This window comes from Adiantum capillus-veneris, chromosome 5 (genome assembly GCF_014529385.1).
Source record: "Adiantum capillus-veneris isolate H3 chromosome 5, ASM1452938v2, whole genome shotgun sequence".
Taxonomy (NCBI): Eukaryota; Viridiplantae; Streptophyta; class Polypodiopsida; order Polypodiales; family Pteridaceae; genus Adiantum; species Adiantum capillus-veneris.
Window position 1 is genome coordinate 85,485,796 of NC_140935.1, and position 23,228 is coordinate 85,509,023.

Here is a 23,228-nt window from a genome sequence, read left to right on the forward strand (position 1 = left end):
TTCCATAAATGTAATGATCACTCTAAAAGATACGTCATCTAATATATGATGGTTGTGAATGTATGTGCATTCAAACTGGTAAATTATAATTGTTAAATATGTACAAACTATAATTTTGTGCTTGTCAGTGGAATTTGGTGTCGAATTTGGCGGGTCTTTTAATTTCTAGATGGTGGTTCAAGGAATCCATTTGATACAGTCTGATAGTCCCTCCAACTGGTGTGTGTGTGTGTGTGTATATATATGAGTGTGTGTGTGTGTGAACACAAGTGTATATGTTGATAGAAGTGTTTAATATATATCTTTTTTGTAAGTGTTTAATATATCTGTTTTTATAAGTGTTTATGTATATTTTGTAAGTGTTTAATATATATATCTTATTCTATAAGTGTTAAATTATTTGAAATATATAATTGCTACCCAGGTGATTCACTCTATATACAAAATAGGACGCCACCTGCAAGCGAACAACTTTGATAAAACCCCTATATACAACTCATATTAGAGAATATGACCCCCTTTATACGCTTATACGACAATCAATATAGAAAACTATCATACCCCTATCTTACATATAAAATTTAGGTCTCACATAATCTAACGGAGTAAAACTAGTCAAAGAGCGTGTAGCATAGTGACTGGCAATGTACTAAGGAACCAATTCTATTGATAACTAGATGTACGCTCAATGTGTTTTAGTTTGACTTTCAAACTATGTGCCCGTTCAGCCTGCACTCTAGATACTCATCTAATTTTCACCCATCTAAATTACTCAAAAACCATGGTTATAAAGTTGTGTTAGGTTCTTCGTGTAAATTTGCATCTATACAAACTCTTTATAGCTTTCATCCCTCAATAAATGAACTATAATCACAAAATAAGAAATTAATAAAAAGAAGTATTAGTTCTTGCATGTATCTTTGTAGCTATTGATTCACAAGTTTGAGGGAAGACTCTTTTGGGAAGCCATGATTTTGAAACACAAAAGCTTCCTCTCAATTTTCCCTTTTCTCATTCCCCCCCCCCGTCCCCAAAAAAAAAATGATACCCCCTCCCTTATTTTTAAGATTTGGAGATAAATTATTGGGGGCCAACCGCTAACTTATACGCTTATGTAACTTGTCCCAAAACCCCCCTTCCCATGATGCGGTAAGTTTTCCATGGTGAATCCCCCGGAATTGCTGTATGTTCAGTTTGCTTATTACATACTCATTATAAGTGTTTATTGTATATATTTCATAAATATAATACATGTTTAGTGATTTAATGTACATATTTTATAAATATAATACATGTAAAGTGAAATGAAAGTGGAATGAAGTGAAGTGAAAGTGAAAGAGCTTGTTTTTCCATGGAGAAGAAGAAGGAGTAGAAGAAGAAGATAAGGTACTCATGGGTGTATGTATGTATGTGTGTGTGTGTGTGTGTGTGTGTGTGTGTGTGTGTGTTTTTTAGTTATTTACTTATATTACCCACAAGCGAGCATATACATGTTCAAAGACCAAGGTATCTAGATAAATATAATGTTTATTATACAAAACAAACTTAGCATTAGCTTGATTTTGTACAAATGAATAACATCAGGTTGGTACAGACCCCATCCAAAAGGAAGAAGCTCCTTTCACAAACTTCAAACCAGCTGCCAATCTTCCAAAAAGTAAAGCATCAAAAAAGCTAAACCAAAGAGAGTAGCCCTCACTTGCACCCATAGAAACAACACAAAATTTTGTTAGCATTGGCTCTATATGCAGGTGATGCATGGGCATCCTAGTTGTTATCCATGTCACAAAGGTACAACTTTTTTGTGCAAGTAACCTTATAATTGAAATATAAATCTCAAGAAACTTTGGTAGTCAATTAGACCATTATAAACAAACTTTTAACAGTCTGATATACTGCTACTGGTACTGGTACGAGTATCAAATTTTTAGTGCTAGTATTGGTACTAATAGTATTGGTACTGCTATCCTACTATCCTGGTAAATTGGTACACTAGCTATTATCCATTTCACATAGGTTCCTTATAATTGAAAGAGAAATTTCAAGAGACTTTGGTAGCCAATTACATCATTTTAAACAAACTTTTTACAGTCTGATACACTGTACTGGTACTAGTACCAGTCTCAGATTTTAAGTACTAGCACTGGTACCGGTAGTACTGGTACTGCTATCTTGCTATCTTGGTAAATTGGTACACTAGTTGTTATCCATTTCACACAGGTACACCTTTTTGTGTAAGTAACCTTATAATTGAAAGAGAAATTTTAAGAGAGTTTGGTAGCCAATTACATCATTTTAAACAAAAAATTTATAGTTTGATACACTGGTACCAGTCTCAGATTTTCAGTGCCAATACTAGTACTGGTAGTACTGGTACTACTATCATGCTATTCTGGTAAATTGGTACACTAGCTGTTAGCCATTTCACATAGGTACACCTTTTTGTGTAAGTAACCTTATAATTGAAAGAGAAGTTTCAAGTGACTTTGGTTGACAATTACATCATTTTAAGCAAACTTTTTATAGTCTGATACACTGTAACGGTACTGGTACTGGTATCAGTCTTAGATTCTCAGTGCCGGTACTAGTACTGGTAGTATTGGTATTGCTATCATGCTATCCTAGTAAATTGGCACACTAGTTGTTATTCATTTTAAACAAACTTTTTATAGTCCGATAAACTAGTACTGGTAATGGTACCAGTCTCAAATTTTTAGTGCCAGTACTGGTACTGCTATCTTGAAATCCTGGTCAACTGGTATACTAGTACTGGTACTAGTCCCAGACTCTTAGTGTTGGTACTGGTACTCCCAGTACTGGTATTGATACTGCTACACGTCTATACTATTATAATGTTATACTAGTTTATTGGCAAACTGGTTTTCAGAAATTGTTTATGTCGAGAATACCAAAAAGGTGTATAAACTAGTAGTCTTATATAGGAGATAGGTAGTTCCATAAGTCTTGCAAAGAGCTTGTATATTGGTACTGATATAGGTCTCGTATACTGGTACTAGTATCAGTCAGTGCTAGTACTAGTACTGTTAGTACCGGTACTAACAGGCTGTAAGTACTGGTACTGAAATTGTGACACTTCTAAACTGGTATACCAATTGGCATACTTAGTATTGGTATACTAGTACTGGAAATGATATCAGTCTCAGATTTTCACTGCCAGTACTAGTACTGATAGTACTGGTACTAATAGTACTGGTACTGATAGTACTGCTATCCTGGTAAATTGGTATACTAGCTATTATCCATTTCACATAGGTACACCTTTTTGTGTAAGTAATCTTATAATTGAAAGCAAAATTTCAAGAGACTTTGGTAGCCAATTATATCATTTTAAATAAACTTTTTATAGTTTAATACACAGGTATTCGTGCCAGAAGTACTGGTACTGGTAGTACTGGTACTACTATCCTACAATCCTGGTCAACTGGTATACTAAGCTGATACTAGTCTCAAACTCTCAGTGCTAGTACTGGTAATGACAATACTGGTATTGATACTGCTACACGTCTATATTGTTATAATGCTATACTGGGTTATTGGCAAACTGGTTTCTAGACATTGTTTATGTCGAGAATACCAAAAAGGTATATAAACTAGTTTCTAGACATTGTTTATGTCAAGAATACCAAAAAGGTGTATAAGCTGGTTTCCAGAAATTGTTTATGTCGAGATTACCAAAAAGGGGTGTGTATGTATGTGTGTGTGTGTGTAAAGTCTTGCATCAAACGGCTATTTCCGTGCACATGTGTGTGTGCACGCGCACGTGTAGGTCCACCATAGGAGCTTCCAATGGAGCCTCAAATGGAGCTCCCCCATGCCTTGAAAGGCATGGTGAGAAAGCAGCGCGCACGTTGCCTTCTCACCATGCCTCTCAAGGCATGGGGGAGCTCCAATGGAGTCCCATTGTGGTTTTATGTCTTGGTTACATGAGCTTGAACGAATCCCATCAAAGAAAATCTTATTGGCATGTGCCCGTACAAGCCATGCAATGCAAACGAAGTATTCCACTATCGAAGCGAGTGATTTTGAGCTGATTGAATTTACAATGTACAATTATGTGCCTATGGTTTTTTTAAAAGAAAGGAGGAAGCGAATCACTTTAGATGCGATGAGTAAGGGCCATATTGAAAGTGCAAATTTGTATGAGCAAGCGTGCGAAGCAAGGGGAATCGTGCACGTGAGGATGGCAGCAACTAACAGCAAGAGGGCGGCATCAACAACAGCACATTGTGGGAGTGTTTTTTTAAATATATAGAGGTCCCATGCAGTCAACTAAACTAATAGGACATGTTGAGTAGCTCCTGTTAGTTGAGTAGCTCAATTTCTTTGATTCGGGTGGGGTCAAGTTCGAATATGGTTGGAGGTCTTTTGTTGCACGCATCTCTTTGAAGAGGCGATGAACGAAACGGATCTGGGAAGATTCTGTGCAAATTATATAATAAGATACATGGCATGCTCCAGAATGTTTTCACCTGAAGCACACTAATAAAAAAATGTTGAGGTGTAAAAGGCCACACTCTTGAGCTACTAAGGATTAAAAAGGAACTAGGTAATCTAACAATCTCCAAAACTTCACATTCGTGATTGTTGGTATCAATTTTGGACAAAGTCCTCTCAAGTGGCAACAGACCTTATCACTAAAAAAAATTCTTCTCTCAAAAATCGTGCTACAATGGGGCTCCATTGGAGTTCCCCCATGCCTTGAAAGGCATGGTGAGAAGGCAGCGCGCGCGCTGCTTTCTCACCATGCCTTTCAAGGAATGGGGGAGATCCGTTGGATCCTCCTAAGCTCTGCCAAAACCTAGAGCATGTGGAGCATGCTTTTTTCCTTTTGCAACACGTTTGCCTAAAATCCTATAAGACTGCCTAGCCACGATGGCCTGCAAGTCCACTTTTAAGAAGCACGCTATTGAAAAATCAAACAATTAGCAGGTGTTTAAGGCTCAGATCTTAAGCCCACTACTAATAGCACAAGAGGGACCACCTGCAGAAGGATAAATCCCCACCCTTGAAGATAATCAAGTATCAAGACGCAAGTCTAATCCTCGAAAGAGACAACCGGTGAAGTAGTAACGATAGATCGTGAAGAGATTGACAAGGCCAACAGCCACCTCTCCACCACCGACCAAGATTAGATGCATCAAGGTGAAGTCGTCATATGCCGAGGAGCCATCATTGATCAGCATCGAGAGCCCACAGTCGGAGAATAACGCAAGCCTTAATCACATGATCAATGATTGGCCAGATCAAGGAGAAGGTTCACAATACTACAAAACCTTTCATTTGGAAGGAAACCCCACTTTTGTTGAAATACCGTTTCTGCAAACACATGGTTGGGGTAGCCCAAACCGTTACCCTAACAGTAATGAAGCCTTTAACCCTAATAGAATTCAAAACCCTAACCCTAATTTTGTGCTCACTGCACCTGCAAGGACACCTCCATTTGTGAAGCCAACTCCATTTTTGAGTCACTACGGTTAATCCACGTTGCAGCACGATGCCAGCTTTCAGAACTCGTGACGATAATTGCAGTAGGTGCTTTGTTGACTTTAGAAAAGAAAATAAGCTCTTATGCTCATTTGACAAGAAAACGTGTCTTCAAATGGAAAAATGCATAAAAAATGGAAATATGACTTCAAGAGATAAAGGTTATCATTAGCGTTACCTCATTTTGGGACTTGTAGTTTTTGGAAAAGTTGGACTTGGATCGCTTCACAATGTCAAATTCACATTGCACAAGTCACATTTTAATATACTAGTTTCCCATGGGCTAGAATGACGTGATGGAGCATCGTTACCGCTTTGCGGTAGCTCAACCAATTATGTGTGTGTTGCTTATTATGAGCGGCTTTGCGGTCGGCAGTGACTCAGAAATGGAGTTGGCTTCACAAATGGAGGTAAAAGTGTTGGCTTCACAAATGGAGGCTGCCACCTTTTGCAACCTGCTCCTTAACCTACCCATATCAGCTAGCGAGCTGTCAAAGCATCTTTCAAAAATGTTGATACATACTAGGTGACATACTCTATTATTCCAAAGTAGGAAAGAATAGCAATTTATAAGAAAAATATGTATACTAGAGCACTAACAAATATTCTCCCATTCAAAGGACCGTCGACCATTGAAACAAGCAGCGTGACAGCTGCCCTTTATTGATGGGGTGCACGTGCTCTAATCTCTCAACCACCGTTTGTGTGATGTGGTTGCAACTCGGGTGTATTGTACCTTCCCAACACATGCAAGTTCACTACATTGCCTTCACAACTGCCAAGTGAGAAATGTCCACGCTACTCATAGGCCATGCATCAATGGGGTGTTTTACTTCTTGAAAAGAAATATTGAGGGAATATATGGCTACAAAAATTAATGAAATGTATTTACTTCTTGAAAAGAAAGTTTGAGGGCATATGTGGCTGTGAAATCAACGGGGTGAAGGCATGGCTGAAGTAGCGTCTTCAAGAAGACAATGAGAAAACAATACCTTTTGAGAGGACAACAATGGAGGAGAGATGATGGAAGAGGAGGGAGCATTGATGGTGTAGGGAAAGGGCACCGAGTGTCCTTTCCCCTCTATGTCCTTTCCCTGAAATTAGGAAGACCCCATGTGGCAATAACTGGAGGCCGAGAGCCATCAAACATCCAAGGCGAGGGGATTTCCCAGCCATCAAACGTCCAAGACGAGGGGGGCCAAATAGTGATAGTTGAAGGAATTCCTTGTAGCGACAGTGACCTCTAAGCAAATTCTTCTTTGTGACAACGACACATAACCTTTTGTGTGCTGATGTGTCAACACAGTATCGGTTGATGTAAGCTGACATTTTAGGTGCTGAGTTGGCTAACATAGAATGTTTAGAGATGGTGTAAGTGAAGGTTAGTTTGATGAATTTTTGCAAAATGAGGTTGTTGCTATAAAGGAAGCCTTGTAGAGGCAAGGGATCCTGATTATAAGCCGTTCATTACATGGGCAGTGATCAAAAACAGCATCACACGAGGCTATTTCCTATTGATGACATCTACAAGGATAAGAACAATAATACCAGATGGTTATGAAACGCAAGTTTAGTAAATTTGGGTTTCAATCAATTGTCAAAACATTTCTCAGCTTGTAGGGGAAGCCACACAATCACTTAACTCGGCTTTGTTTCTTTGATTGTTGCGATATTTTGCAGGTTGCGGAGCCAGATGTTAGTGGGCAAAAATAGAGAATTTCCATAGCCTCAAGCATAGTTTTTTTGCACGCTTACGAATGAGCAGCCGTACTGCCATGAGGGTCTGGGTATGGAAGCATACAAAAAAGGATTTCATACCAGCCCAACAGGACTTTTTTTTGGGGCAAAACTGTTTTGGGTTGCAAATTTAAGAAACATTTTTGTAGGGGTGCTCCATGTCGGATATTTGGGCACTTATGTTTTTCGCCTCCCACCTCTTGGCTCTACAATCTAAATTCCAGCCTCTAGAGTCTACGTATGTTTTTTATTCAAGTGCATGCTTAGAGTTTTAAACATGGTGGAGTACTATGTAGGCTATGAAGTTTCATATGTAGGATATCTGATGTGGACATTTTCTGGGGAGTCTGGTTGACGTGTGGGAGAACATTGGCCTCTTTAACAATTTACCTATCTTACTCTTGGATGAGGCCACTAATGCTCTCGATGCAAAATCGGAGGGCGTGGTGCATACTGCCCTTGACCAAGCTACACTAGACTACATGACGCTCATTGTTGCCCACTACATGTCCACCATTCGTCATACTCGCCTCATCATAGTCTTCCACAATGGTCAAGTTGCGAGGTTGGAAAGCATGAGGAACTTTTGCGGAGGATGGGGACTATGCTACACTCACTCAAGCTACTACCACAAAAAATGATGCCCACAATGATAGATCACATGGGACTGCAGCTATGGATATGTCCAAACCCATCAACCATTGCCCGCCCTAACAAGGGTGCTAGCTCGCCCTCTCAACCGCCAAGTGAGCAGCATGATAAAACACAAACTCTTCGGCGCTTTGTACATGTCAATAAAAAGAGGCACTCACTCCTCATGATACCTACGTCTATTTGACACACCAAAATATTGAGAGGATTTCAAATTTGGTCATTGCTCCCACCCAACCTTGACAGAAGGAGTCGATGCTTGCAATGTCACAAGAAAACACATAAGTATGTGGTATATTTGCCAAATCAGCACAAGTGGTTGACAAACTTTATGCCCCAGATGTTATCTCTTGAAGTTGTACTTAGTGCAGGGTATTTTTTATGTGGACAGGACTAAGGCCAGAGTTATTTTCATCCGCTCCAAAGCAAGGGCCTCTCTCCAGACGTGATCACCTGTTTTTGCATGTTCAAGGCATGTAACATTTTGCACATGGGCAAACAAAATCATGATCAAATTGTTAGTCACACGCTCTTGGTATATACTGTCATGCTTGTTTGACATGTACGCAAAATGTGTTGTATTGATGAAAGCATATAATGTGCTCAACAAGATTCTTGTCTATAATGTTGGCATGCAACAACATGCAAAACATTGAAATGGTCCAAAGAAAAGGGATGAGATTGTTAATCAAGGATGTGCATTGCAATGCTTTGGTGTGCATGCATCCCAAATGTGATGCACTTACTCTTTGTTAGTCTTACTCTCTGTGTGAAAAGACAAAACTATGGGTTGTTCACCAGTATGAAGATTATGAAAACAACTTCCTCCACTTTCACGAAATCCTATCTCCTTCATTGCAACAACAAAGGTCTTTCTAATAAAAGAAAGCTCTGAATTAAATCTCTCTCAAAAAAGGAATTAGGATAGCTTGTAAATGCATGTGGTGTTGCCTTTCAAAATTTTTATATAGGGGATCAATTAGAGGAATAAAAAAAATTACTTGATATGATTGGTTGTAATAACAAAAGATTGATATATTTGTGGACCACCAAAGAGTGTTCCAAATATGAGTGCAGAAAATTATGCTTGACAACTCATACATGCTCTCATTAACAACACCCTTTATGTCTTTGGCTCACCCATGGACATGTACTTTTTTTAAAAGGACCACTACGGTCTCCAAGCACTTGGATGAATACGAGAGTGCAGAGGTAAAGAGTGTTTGTAAGCCATATCTCCAACTTACTTGAGTATATTAAAAGGCCCACAATATCTCGGAAATAATTTAGATGTTGGTCCAATTTTCATACTCACAATATTGCTAGGCAACCCGTAAAAGCATGTGCTAGTGCCATGAGTAGTCCCAAATCTCGAGAAGCATCTACTAGTGCCATGAGCGACCACCACTAACTGCTTTAGTGGAGTGTGCAAGAATATATTCTTGATTGATGCGCTTTGAATATTATGACCCTATCATTGCACAAAGGACAATTTGACTATTGTGCAAATGATTTTCTCTCTCGGCTGCCGCTTCCACTTTGGAATTTTTTCTCTCTCTATCCCTCTCTCTCTCTCTCTCTCTTTGTGTGTGTGTGTGTGTGTGTACGTGTGTGTTTCTCTTGTTGTTGGTACTCTCACACCCCTATCCTATCTCTATTCCACAAGTATGTTTTTCTCTCTCCGTCTAATTTTTCTTCTCTCTCCTTCTCTCGGTACTTATTTCACCTACCTCAATGCCACCATAGAGAGCGTACATATGAGAGATCTCCATGCTTATATAAACTCGAAAAAGCATCACTTTTATCCAAAAAACACGAATTGATTAACTCGCAAATAAAATTAACCCCTAGTGAATTTCAGCCAACGGAAATAACACAAATCCGTACAGTCCGCTTTTTGCGTTGCAATTTGCGGAGATTCCGTACAGCAGTCGAGCAGCGTAAAATGCGGACGTCCGTACAACCTGCCACGTCAGCCTGTCGGCGCATTTTACGGAGACACGGCAGTAGTGTGCTTATCCGGGGGCCTGCTGCCACGTCACTAGTTTGTGACATAGCCCCCTATTGTAATCGCCCTCGATTATGCCTGCAAAACAGACAGAGGCCATAAACTGTCTTAGCAAACACTGATTGTTAATACCGACGCACTAGGCACAATACATCTAGCACATGTACCAATCGACAGTCACATCACAGGACATCACTTGACATCACAAGACAAATCACATTCAAAATCATTTCAAATCTCTGACCATGATTAATCAGCAACGTATTTAGCAATCGCATCTAGATCCAGTCGGGATCTCACAGATGCCCGATTAACTAATCCATATTGCAATCATATCTATAGAGATTTATGAGACCGAAATACTAGTGATTTCGTCTATCAGTTCCTGCACTCAAACAAGTCAAGTACAAATCAATCAATATCATATTCATTTTTGAGAATTCCAGTTCATAAAGTCATACAATAGAATACTGCCAGCCCAACAATATCCGTGAAACCCAAAGGGACATCAGTGACTCTATATAAAAAATCGGGGTAATCTGTTGACAAAGGAGCGGAGTGACTCCCCTCTTGTGCATACCCACTGCACTGATTCACCCATGCTGAAATCGGGGTTCTATCGGAGTAGACTATGCTACATTGAATGCTTCAAAGTAAAGTTGCACAATCTGAGGAGTATCTGCTAGGTTCTTCTCCTCCATCCACTTCGCATCCAATGTAGGATAGTTCTTGAATTTAACCAAAAACTGCCTAATCACTTTACCTTTAATCCTTCTATCTTTATGTGCCAATATCTGTTCTGCAACAAGTATCTCCTCGCTGATTGTGAAGTGAAACACCTTTACTCCAGTTGCCAGAGTGCTACCATCTCCTGCTGGGCGGAAGCCAACAGAGCTTTCTTGATATACGAGGTCATCAATTGACCTAGATTCATATGAACACTACAAGAGAGCCTTTGTAGATACTTCAGATCCACCAGTTAGCAATGGACTATCAAGAAGAGCCAAGATAAGAGACAAAGCACACTTTCTGAGAAGATAAGATACCTGTACACATAAAAATTAAGAATTGTTATACAAACAGTACTCTTCAATTCATGTGGCATATTCATCCTTGTGACAGCAAAAGCTCTTACAGATTCAAGGAATTTCTCAAAAGATGTGTTAACCTCAATAGAGGGCTTCTCTGCAGCACGCACAATGATATCGGCATGGAAGTTGTCCTTGTACCATAGCGTTGTTCCGAGAAACAACCAAGGGTTCCACTTTCTAAGTGGAGGTCCACCTTGAAGCCATCCCCTGAGGTGGTCATAAAAATTTTCTTCTTCCACCAAAACTGGCATGCACCTTTACCAGCAAATAGTTACCAAGAGCGCGCGTCCTGTTTTCAGTCTGCAGGGCCAACTCTTCAGTGGGTGCCAAGACAAGGGCTAGGCAGTCATAGTCAAGCCTACTGCATTCCCGAGTAGAATGTAGTCGTCTTCCCTGTACCAGATTGGTCTTGCCCCGTGCTGAATGGCAGATAGTTTGTCAAAACTCGTCACGGCAAGATACAACCATACATACAAACGATTCACCTAGTCAAACTCAAGAGCAGTATGTTTACCATGCCTAACCAAACACACAAACTTACCATACACATAGATGCCTCGCAAAAGATTCTCATGAAGCCCCGTTTCAACAAAGCCTTGCAAACCTCTATACTCCATATCTTAACTGTGAGATGTACACATCAAAGCATACCCTCAAAACCCCTAAAGCTGGGAAAATCTAGTCGTAGAAGAGTTCCTTCAATAAAGATAAGTTGTACCGATGCGGGTTTCCCAAAGCAGCAAGAAGGAATATGTCGAGAGAAGTGGGTGCAGTACAAATGTGGCATATATGATGTGAGAGAGACCACTTGAAGGGCCTACCACTGTGCCTAGGTGAGTGTGTATAAGTGGGTTAACAAAGTTTTCAGCACCAAATCTACATCTAGCCCACTACTGCTTGAAATGCAAGCAATCATCTGCTTGGAGTGTCCAAGAATGCACACAAAGAAATCATACTAATAAATGTGCGACTATTTAGTATCAGGCACTCCAATACGCATTTGCTCAAAACAGTATTAAACATTGTCAGATTGGAATTCAACATGTTCCTATACAGCCTTTCAACAATCATCTAGCCTGCTACATTTTGATGAGGGCGTTTTCAACTACAATGTCTAAATGGCATTCATGTGCGTTCGCAAACACACGCACTTGCTGGCTTTCTTAGAGATTTGTTCGATGCATAAAGCAGGCAGACAAAAGTGACCCTTGTTGATGAAATGCCTTCCATCAACATTTGGTAGAAGAAATGCCCCATGTCCATGGTGGCAACATGCATACAACATGGCATTCCATGAAACCACATTCCTTTCAAGAATGAAAATCAAATGCTTTGTATGCATCTTACAATGATCCAGTTTTTCACACATGGTTACAACAACAGTACTCACAAAAGCATCAATGCAAAATATGAGGGTCTGAGAGTGTTAACAATCCTCCCAAAGACAAGATCCTTCACATGTGTGCATTTACACAGACAAGATGTATATAGAAACAGCGTCTGGGGTTTGTGAGTTCAAGTGAAGAAAAATTGTGTGCGTGCTAGCGTCTTTTAAATGTGTGATTGGATTCAATTTGACATAAAAAACTGTAGGTCTGACTTCATGAATCATTTCAAATTTTTTCTAATCAAAAAAGAATTGTGAGAGGAGAGTAACAAAACCAGTACCATATTCTCTTGTAAGCGTGTACATTTAAAACAAAATAAATGGCTTGCATACAACTGAAAAGGAAAAGAAATCCATACTCTACTGTAGAGATCCTACTTGGCCACCTGAAGCGACTCGCAAGCTTCAAAATTTACCTCTTCATGTCCGCCTTTTTTTATAGGGCCGTACAGATGTCCTAGACATAAACACAACTCTGTTTAAACACCACTTAAGAGTCCATTTTAAAAAAAACAGCAAAACAACTAAGAACACTAACCAAGCATTGTCCACTGTCGTGTGCCCATTCAACGATGGCATTCTCAAGGCTACCGGTCCTTTCACATCGTCCTCCTTCCATTGGAGAATCGTATCTCCAGCAATGATTCTCATCTTGCTTTGAAAAAACAATTGGGCATCCTGAATATGCCCCAACTGATGATCATCGAGGCAATTTGGGAGTGTAAACTTTTGGGGAAAAGAAAACAGATAAGCCAACCATCAACCAAAGATATGTTGACTAGGACTAGCAAACACTCACCTTTCTTGACAAATATAAGACACCCTGAACATAGCATCCATCAAGATAACCACCATTGAATTTCAGAAAGTTGTCGTGCAAAGACTTTTCTTTTTCTCTGAGCATATTTTCCAGCTTCCCATGGAATAGCTGGCCAAAGTGAGGAAAACAAAATAGTTACAGACACTCTAAATAGAAAGGAAAAATGTTTGATCTTCGATCTCATGAGCCTTTGAAACCTTGTGGCGCTAATTTCTCCATCCTCTAACAAGACCACTCCGGATGGGTATAGTATGCCATAACGCCAATTACTCTCACCCCACAATTCCATGTATAAGGGGGAGAATCGTCCTTTCTCCATATTCTTCAAGAAATATTTACATGCGTAGTTCGATACTTGGAACATTTTGCTCAATGTTAAATTCACCTATTCACAAAAGGTAGCATTACTCAACACAAGCATATACAAGTCACTTTCACTCTCTCGCACTAGTCAAGGGGTACCACAGCCATAGAGCCGTAGACAATACATGGAACGACGATTAATTTTATTTTAAGCATCATTCAAAACAGACACATACCGTTGTCCCATCCACAATCAATGTTGTGACCTTTTTGTCGGGTCCTAGGATATTCCGATCGTAAACCACAAAATTCAGGTCGTATCTAATTCGAGTTCGCTCTGCTGCTTCTCCATCATCGCCTTCCTGTCTCACATCTAGCCACTCATTCGATTCATTGCCGATCAAGTCCACCACCTATTCCAACACACACTAAAAAGAGTTAATACATACACACGAAGATTTAGAAATTTTGTCATGCAGGAACACGAAGTCTTTTTCAATGTTTTTCATACAATGCATAACATCATGATACACACAAAGATTTAGAAATTTTCTCATGTAGGAAAATGGAGTGTTTTTCATACAATGCATAACATCATGAGCTTCTGCTCGAGAGGTACCGCATACCTAGCTAGGTACGATTGGGGGCAGGGGACCACCCCCATTTCTCACTTGAGAAACCTCAAAACCTCGAAACACAGAAACCTCTAAGAAACCCCTCAAAAGTTGTGTTTCCCTTTTAAAAAAATTAAAACATTTTCTAAGGTTTCCAGAGATAGGTTTTAGGGTTTTTAACATTTCTTTTTGCCACCCAGACCTCTCTCCAGCATCGTATGTGTGAGTGGTGTATGTAAGAGATTCCATGTTTATAATTATTTGCTCGTTTCTACTTTTATCTAGTTCAATTTCAGTCACATTGAAGTTTTGGCTGGCTAATCTTATGTGTGTGCATACAAAAATGTTATGTTTGCAGTTGTTTTTGAAACAAAACTCTTATTGATAATTCATCTTGAGACCAAATTCTAATAATAGCTCTAGTAGGGGCGGCCCAATCTTGTTTAATGGTTTATTAGTGGGAATCGTGAAAGATGCCTTGTGGCAAAAGGTAGGGGTGCAGTTGGCGACCAATGGGGGAGGTAAGGCGAGGGCCGTGAGGCGATATTGGCAGCAAGGCCGAGGCGACATTCGAATGCTTGAGAGCACAGGGTTGTAGCGCGAGGTTGGGTCTGTGCGTTTTTTTTTTTTTGTGTCATTGAATGACTGCGTTGATGTTTGCAGCACCGCAAGCTTGCTCGATTGGTTAGCACATCTTCAAATGAGTTAAGACGCCTGCTGGGTTGAGTACGAATCCTGCATCGAAGTTTTGAAGGGCAGAAATTGGAATAGAAAGTTGTCAGACGTAGTCCTCAAGTGTGAGGAATCTTCCTAAGTGATGATATAAAACAAAGAACAAGCCAGTAGCTCTAGTATGCATGCACACATACATATTTATTTATTAAAATCCCGAAACCTCAACGTTTCTTAGAAGGAGGCCAAATGTAACAAACTTAGACACTCCAAGTCAAGAATCAACCGCGACAGCACCAAATAACCACTTCAAAACAATTCACAGATCACAATAGATTTGCACTGGCCCGGCGGAGTTCCGTGCCTAGAGATATTGGCCCCAAAGACTGGCGCCCCTTTCGGTATTTCTTTTTATATTAATCAATCATCAAAGTACAAGAGAGCGGTTAGGGTTTCACTCTCAGACTCTGCGTCCAGATGCTCTGAGAAGTGAGGCCCTCACCACTAATTTAAAGGTTACAAGGGATGCCCAAAAGCAGAGCCCCAAAAGCTTTTAAAATCAAAAGCATCAGTTCTCTCTCTCTCTTAGAGAGTCTTTTCTCTTTTTTTTACAAAAAAAAGCAAAAGCAAAATTCGCGTCGCTCATCATTTTCCAAAAAAAAAAATAAAAATAATTTTTTTATTATAATAATCCGCCTCTGCGATTCCGGAATTTAGGGTTTGCAGGAATTTTAGGGTTTCTGGCAGAAATTAGGGTTTTTGCTGTCCGCCACGTCATCACTTTGTGACATACCCCCCTCTTGAAAGCATTGTAATCGACCGCGATTACGCCTGCAAAACCGACAAAAGCCATAAACCGTCTTAGCAGACACTGACTGTTAGTACCTACGTACTAGGAACACACATCTAGCACATGTACAAAATCGACAGTCACATCACACGACATCACAAGACATCACCAGACATCACAGGACATCACATGACATTCAACATTCAATCGGATCTTAGACCATGATTTATGGGCAATGTAGCTAGCAATCACATCTAGGTCCAATCGGGACCTCATCGATGTCCGATTGACTAACCCCTATTGCAACCATGTCCATTCGAGATCAAGTAGACCAAAATGTTGCAGTCATTTCGTCTACCAGTTCCTGCACTCACAAGAAGTCAAGAACAAATCAGTATCATAATCAGGAATTCCATTTCATAAAGTCATCCAACAGAATACTGTCAGCTCTCAGTATCCCTGAAGCTCAAAGAGACATCACTGACTTTAGTATCAAAATCGAGGCATCTGTTGACAAAGGAGTGGAGTGACTCCCCTCTTGTGCATCCCACTGCACCACATCTCCGGCCAAGCTGAATTCTGGGTTCCGTTTGGAGTAGACTATGCTAAACCAAAACATCGAGGTAAAGTTTCACAATCCGAGGAGTATCTGCTAGGTCCTCCTCCTCCATCCACTTCGCATCAAATGCAGGAAAGTTCTTGAACTTAACCAAGAACCGCCTTCGGACTTTACCTTTCTTCGTATCATTATGTGCCAAAATCTGTTCAGGAACAAGGATCTCCTCGTTTTCTTCCACTTCGGGTTGCTCATCAGGCTCCCCATCATCAGGCACATCACCCTTAACAGGGTTCAAGAGACTCACATGCAATGCATTGTGAATCCTCCAAGTATCTGGCAGTTTCAGTCGGAAGGAGACTTCATTTATCTTTTCAGTAATCTGGAAAGGGCCGTAGTATCGCATACTAAGCTTTGAAAAAAGCCTCTCCTTTCCCTTGTTCTTTCGTAGGCGTGCCTTCTCAAAACGTAAGAGCACCCAATCATCCTCCTTCAGTTTCCAGTCGCGACGATGGCGATCCGCTGCCTTTTTCTGTCATTCTTGAGACTCCTGCAAAGTCTCGCGAACCTTGGCAAAAGCCGTATCCAAATCTCGCGAATATTCATCTGCTTCAAATTTCTAATCTTTCGTGCTCAGGAAGGATGGAACCTTCGCAGCACTTTCAACAATCTCACATGGCGTCTTCCCCATTGAAGAGTGTATCGTGTTATTGTAGGCAAATTCCACCAAAGGTAAGTTCTTTTCCCATTGAGTCTTCTGATGCGAGATACAAGACTTCAATAAATCTAAAATCACTGAATTGGCAATATCAGATTGCTCGTCAGTCTGCAAGTGGAACGATGACGAGAACTGCAACCGCGTGTCAATGTTCTCCCAAATTGCCTTCCAAAACAAACTCATAAATCTGGGGTCTCTGTCGGAGACAATCGTCTCATACGTGCCATGTAATCGGAAAATCATCGTGATCATTCTGTATTCTCGGGAGATCAAAAAAAAAGAAATCCATTTCAATATTTTCCCAGGGGCGGGTGGGTATGGGTAAAGGCTGTAACAATCCCTGTGCCTTATGCCTGTCAAACTTGACCTTCTGGCATACCAAGCAACTGCACACAAACTCTTCCACATCCTTCTTCAGTCTCTGCCAAAAGAAATCTCTCTCTACCCCTTTCATGGTGGTAGCAATGCCGCGGTGACCCGTAAAAGGTGGACAGTGGCAATCAGTCATAACCTTTTCCCTCAACGGCTGTGTAACGCACAACATAGTCTTTTTCATCAAGTATGCCTTCCCGAAGGAAGTATCCAGCTACTGTCTCCCCATCCCGTATCCGTGTGAAAATATCTGCAAAATCTGTATCTGTGGCATACTAATCGACCATATCCTCGAAGCTCCTATGATGTATCGCGGAAATAGCCAGAACCAACGGTTTCCGAGACAAAGAATCTGCCACCACATTCTTGTATCCCTGCACATGGACAATCTGGAAGTGGAACTGTGACAAGTTGTTCACCCACCGCATCTGCTTTTCCGAAAGCTGCTTCTGTGACAAGAAGTAGCGCAAACTCTGATGGTCTGTAAAGACAGTAAAATCCGCTCCGAGTAGGTAATGCCGCCACTGAGTAAGAGCATGGATAACCGCCAAAAGCTCTTTCTCATAAATCTGTGCTGTCATCTCCGGCCTAGAGAACAAACGACTCTCGTAAGCTATGACATGGCCTTCTTGCATCAAGACCGCACCCAGACTACGACCACAAGCATCACAAAATACTTCAAATGACTTCTGCAAGTCCGGCAAAGTCAAATCTGGTCCTGTAGTGAATTTCTCTTTCAATGTCTGAAAGGCAGTCACCTCTGTGGGTCCCCACGAAAAAGGTACTCCTCTCTGTGTCAAGGTATGCAAAGGGGAAGCAACCTCTGCAAACTTTCATATGAACCGCCTGTAGTACGAACACAGTCCCAAGAAGCTTCTAACTTCATGGACATTCCTCAAATCGGGCCAATCATGGATAGTCTCTATCTTGGCCGGGTTCATTTGCACTCCTGCTGCTGACACAATGCGTCCCAAAAAGTGTATCCATGGTAGGAAAAATTCACTTTTCTTAGCATTAATCACTAATGTGTGATCTCGTAATGCCTGAAAGACTTGAAGAAGATGATCTCTGATCTCTGTAGGTAGACCCAAGGTAAACCGCTCAATCTCTTCTCTGAACGAGATCTTCTTGAATGAAGAGCTCCAGAATCTTTCACAATAAGAATTCATTGTATCGCTCTTGGTCATCCGGAGATGGTTCCAAGCAGCTCGTATATCTCGCTCAAACTCTTGAGTCAACCAAGAAGAAATAAAAAGCCTCTTGAATTTTAGCCATGTAACTGGCATAGTCTTGCTTAATAGAAGCGTGGACCACCAAGTACGAGCATTCCCCTTAAAGTAAGAGGCAGCTCTCCGAATCTTGGAGTGCTCTGAATAGCGCCCTCCCGCGAAAGCGATGTCAAACTGCTGTATAAAAGACAAAGCCTTCGAAGCATCTGAGTATCCTCAAAAGTATCAAACTTGATCGAGTGGCCACCTTCCTTAAACTCTCGGACTTTCTTGCTTTTATCTTCGAGAAAGTCATACTGGTTGGCTTTGTAAAAAAAATTCGTCTTGTTCGCATAAAACTTTCCGTCATCGGAATCTGAGCTGTCTGTAGACGAGTCCTCAGTAGAACTGTCAGTCTCTGGGCGAGATGTAGCCTTCTTTGCCTTTTTCTTGCCCTTTCCGAAGCTTTGTGTCTTGCTTTACTTTTTGCTTTTTCTGTCTTCTTCGCTCTAATCCGAGGAGCTAGAAGAACTGTCAGAAGAAGAAGAAGAACTGGGTACTCCTTCAAATCGAACACGCTTCTTCCGTTTCTTTGCCTTGTCAAATGTCAACTGACGACCCAAATATCCCTGAAAGTCAGTGCCTTTCTTCTGCTTTTTGCCGTGCTTTTTGTCTTTCTTTTGCACGTCGAAAAGCTGAGCAATCCGTGCATCAACCACGTTCTCCAGTTCCTGCTCCGTATATTTTCTTGGAGGCAGAAGGTTGCTTGAGAGCGGATTTCGGGAGTGGTGTTGTGGTTCTCTGCCACTCTGTCTGTACCTCTTCCAAAGAGGTCTGGTTCATATATTTTGCCATCTTCGGGTCCTTGGCAAAATTGAGCATCATCTTTGTTGCATCGCCGATCAACTGGCGACGCTCTATCTCTCGCCGCTCCGCCTAAGTAGGCCAAGGCGGGCCATACTCTCTGCCTGAATCTTCGTTGTGATCCCAGCCCGCATCTCCAAATGCAGAGGGAGTCGACTGATCATTGCCTGAAGCCATAGGTGCCGTGGAAAAAAATTCGGGGATCGGATTTCCCGTAGAAGAGAAATCGGCCGTGCTCTGATACCACTGTAACAAACTTGGACACTCCAAGTCAAGAATCAACCGCGACAACACCAAATAACCACTTCAAAACAATTCACAGATCACAATAGATTTGCACTGGCCCGGCGGAGTTTCGTGCCTAGAGATATTGGCCCCAAAGACTGGCGCCCCTTTCGGTATTTCTTTTTATATTAATCAATCATCAAAGTACAAGAGAGCGGTTAGGGTTTCACTCTCAGACTCTGCGTCCAGATGCTCTGAGAAGTGAGGCCCTCACCACTAATTTAAAGGTTACAAGGGATGCCCAAAAGCAGAGCCCCAAAAGCTTTTAAAATCAAAAGCATCAGTTCTCTCTCTCTCTTAGAGAGTCTTTTCTCTTTTTTTAACAAAAAAAAGCAAAAGCAAAATTCGCGTCGCTCATCATTTTCCAAAAAAAAATAAAATAAAATAAAAAAATTTAATAATCCGCCTCCACGATTTCCGGAATTTAGGGTTTGCAGGAATTTTAGGGTTTTTGGAAGAAATTAGGGTTTTTGCTGTCCGCCACGTCATCACTTTGTGACACCAAAAGGTTTCTCTCCGAAACCTAAGAAACTTCAAAACTCCAAAACATTTCTGGTGACTGAGCTAGTGGCAAGCTAAGAAAAAGAAAAATGTCCAATGCAACTAGAAGATGTTGAAACCTTATGTACATTCCCAAAACTAGATATACTTATCTTATGTAGCTAGCATTTCTCTACCATGTGCTACATTCTGAATTTACACTGGACTCTCCTCCTTGTGCATCTCAATGCTGCTGCTCTTGCTCATCTCTGTTTCTCCACTTGTCTTCCGTACTCGCTTTTGTTCATGTTTCTTCTTTTCCCCTTTCAACCTTGTCTTTTTAATTGGTAGCATTTCCTCTTTTTCACGTCTTTTACTCCAAGGTATCAGCCTTTTGAAGTTTGTGTTCCATTTCCACCGTCAACTTGTTGTCCCACTCTCTTGTTTGCAACGATGAGCCACTAGTTTCCCCCATGAGTAGTGCACAAGAAGTTTTGGATAAATTCTCACAATAATTCCCACACTGTGACTTACCTCAACATCATGAGCTTCTGTGAGGGAGGCACCCCATACCTAGCTAGGTATGCGGTGCCTTTGGAGCAAAAGCTCGTGATGTTATGCATTGTATGAAAAACACTGAAAAAGACTCTGTTTTCCTACATGAGAAAATTTCTAAATCTTCTTGTGGTGGTTGTGCATGTCATGCATGCTTCATTGCTCGTCGCTGACAAGACTCTGCATAGGTAGAACTTCCAAGATCAAGGGTGATAGACTACCCTTGAATGTGTCTTAACAAAGGGGTTCCCATACAACTGTCCCGTTTCCCCAGCCAAGAAAGCACGCTCCCAATAGAATACGGCCTAGCACCTACCCTACCTCAATTTGGTCAACAATAGCATACTCTTTAGATAAACACTGACAACTTGCGAAGCCCATTCATAAACAAATGGCATTGCAAGCAGCCTGCTTTGGAGACCAACAATCCCCCTACTCTGTCCCTACTTGAAGGACCAGCACAAATTGTGAAAGGGAACCTGCACGGACTGTCATCAGCAAGGTTATTTAAACCACGGGAATGCACCCTCCACATGCATGCTCATGGACATGCATAAATTAGCTCAATTCACCATCACCAACACACAACTAGATAAGACAACCATTTCCTTTCAGCTTCCCAAAATGTTGAATGTGGTGAAGAAAACTCTGATATGTTAGATGTCAGGCTAGCATTCAACAATCTTCAGTCATTCCTCTGTGATGCCTTTCAAACCTCAAACTGCTGCTGTACCAGGGAGTTGAGGTTGTAGAGCTAGAACTTTCTGGGCACCACATCAAAGACATAGAATGTTTTGACTCTTGCAATTGCTGAGGCTTACCAAATCACTAACGCCAAAAATCCACAGACATCACTAACAAAAAATTCCCAGTAATCAGGCCTATCCACGACCCACAAATTACAACGGCCTTCAACAATCGTTCAAAGAAATTGCTCCATACAGAATTCCTTCACACCAGACATTAGCATACTGGCAAATATTTACACAATTTCCTTCTTCTAATCCGCTCAATAGCTAGCTGAGACACCTGGGACTCGAATTTCTGCCCCTAGAGGACCTATAACAGAAGCTTGCACATATGTGGAGACTATCTTCTCGCTCCTATTTTGAAGGGGGGTGTCATGAGGTGGGGAATGTCCTCCAGTCCCCCCATTCCTGGCCGGAACAGGCAAGGCGGAGGACGAGCCCATTCCGTGTCAACGAATGAGGGGCTGGAGGCCATTCCCTACCGTCATGTCCCGGCCAGCTGAAATCACCTGCACCGTTCCAGCAAGCTCATTGGTGAACACAGGAAGTGCGGTAAAAATTGATTGGACTGTAGAATGGTTATGACTCATGAGATTCTTTCAAATAACCCCCCCCCCCCCCCCCCCCCCCCCCCCCCCCCCCCCCCCCCCCCCCAACACACACACACACAAAAAAGAAAAGCATGATGTGCATATAAACCTTCTTTTGTGTGATTTTTAAATCACATTGGTTGTCCACGGAAGCAGATGTCGCCACAACCATGTCTTTGGCACTCATAGCCTCCTGGTATTCTTCTATGGATGCATAGGTAGGCTCTTCATGAGGCTGAGTTACCAACCAGAATGCCTGAGCCAGTGCATTATGCTGTGGCCGCCGGCCGATTTCAGACGAAGGGGTTTTGAACGAACTACAATTGAAAAAGACCATTATTTTATTATTCAGTCATGTTTATCAAGAAAGCAAATTGTTGCTGGTTGATCTTCTCACCGTGACGTCAATTTTGCTGCGCCCACCATCTGAGACATGGCCTCCTTCAGCGCACTGTCATCCATACTTCTGCCATCGCAGACCTTGTCCTCCATTTTGTTGATGATACAAACCGAATCATCGATCACCGTGATGAACGGATTTTGTATCCCAAATGTGAGCGTTGTTAGCCCACTGGGCGGTATTTTGAATGGGCCTGCTGATGACTTCTTGGTTGTGCCCTTGACAGCCCTCTCATCACCCTGAGCTTCTCGTTTATTCTCAACATTTGACTGTTCAGCCTCATGATCATCAGGATCCTTGTTTGGGCTTGGCACAAAGCAACGGTTAGCTTCATCGTCATCAAAATCCTTGTTTGCGCTTGGCACAAAGCACCGCATCATTTTGGTTTCTTTCGACCGTCTGCAAAAAAACTGTAACATTGTGATGCCATTAACATGCCCAACTGTAAAACCCAACAGTTTTTATACAAAGAAAACCATTTTAGAACAGTACCTACAAACTGCTAGGGTTCAGTCTGAGAATTAAATATTCATTAACTGATTTTTCAGTTTACTATACAGCAGTTTGACATAGCTTTCTCAGGAGGGCGTTACTCAGAGCACTCCAAGATTCGGACGGCTGCCTCTTACTTCAAGGGGAATGCTCGAACTTGGTGGTCCACGCTTCTATTAAACAAGACAGTGCCAATCAAATGGATGAAATTTAAAAGGCTTTTTATTTCTTCTTGGCCGACTCGAGAGTATGAATGCGACATACGAACTGCTTGGAACCATCTTCAGATGACTAAGACGGATACAATGGACGCTTATTGCGAGAGATTCTGGAGCTCTTTTCTAGCCGCCTCTTCATTTAAGAAGATCTCGTTCAAAGAAC

The 23,228-nt window shown here is 41.4% G+C and overlaps 1 protein-coding gene across 1 annotated transcript; it reads right to left on the reverse strand.

The window, feature by feature from the left end:
* Positions 1-12,698: 12,698 nt before the first annotated feature.
* Positions 12,699-22,735, reverse strand: LOC147457658 (uncharacterized). The gene is made up of 8 exons (XM_086513631.1): positions 22,353-22,735; positions 22,065-22,272; positions 13,739-13,915; positions 13,397-13,584; positions 13,264-13,307; positions 13,179-13,202; positions 12,918-13,072; positions 12,699-12,836 (listed from the first exon to the last, which is right to left on the reverse strand). The coding sequence occupies exons 1-8, from the start codon at positions 22,733-22,735 to the stop codon at positions 12,816-12,818; spliced, it is 1,200 nt and encodes a 399-aa protein (XP_086369757.1). The 3' UTR covers positions 12,699-12,815.
* Between the last annotated feature and the right edge of the window lie 493 nt (positions 22,736-23,228).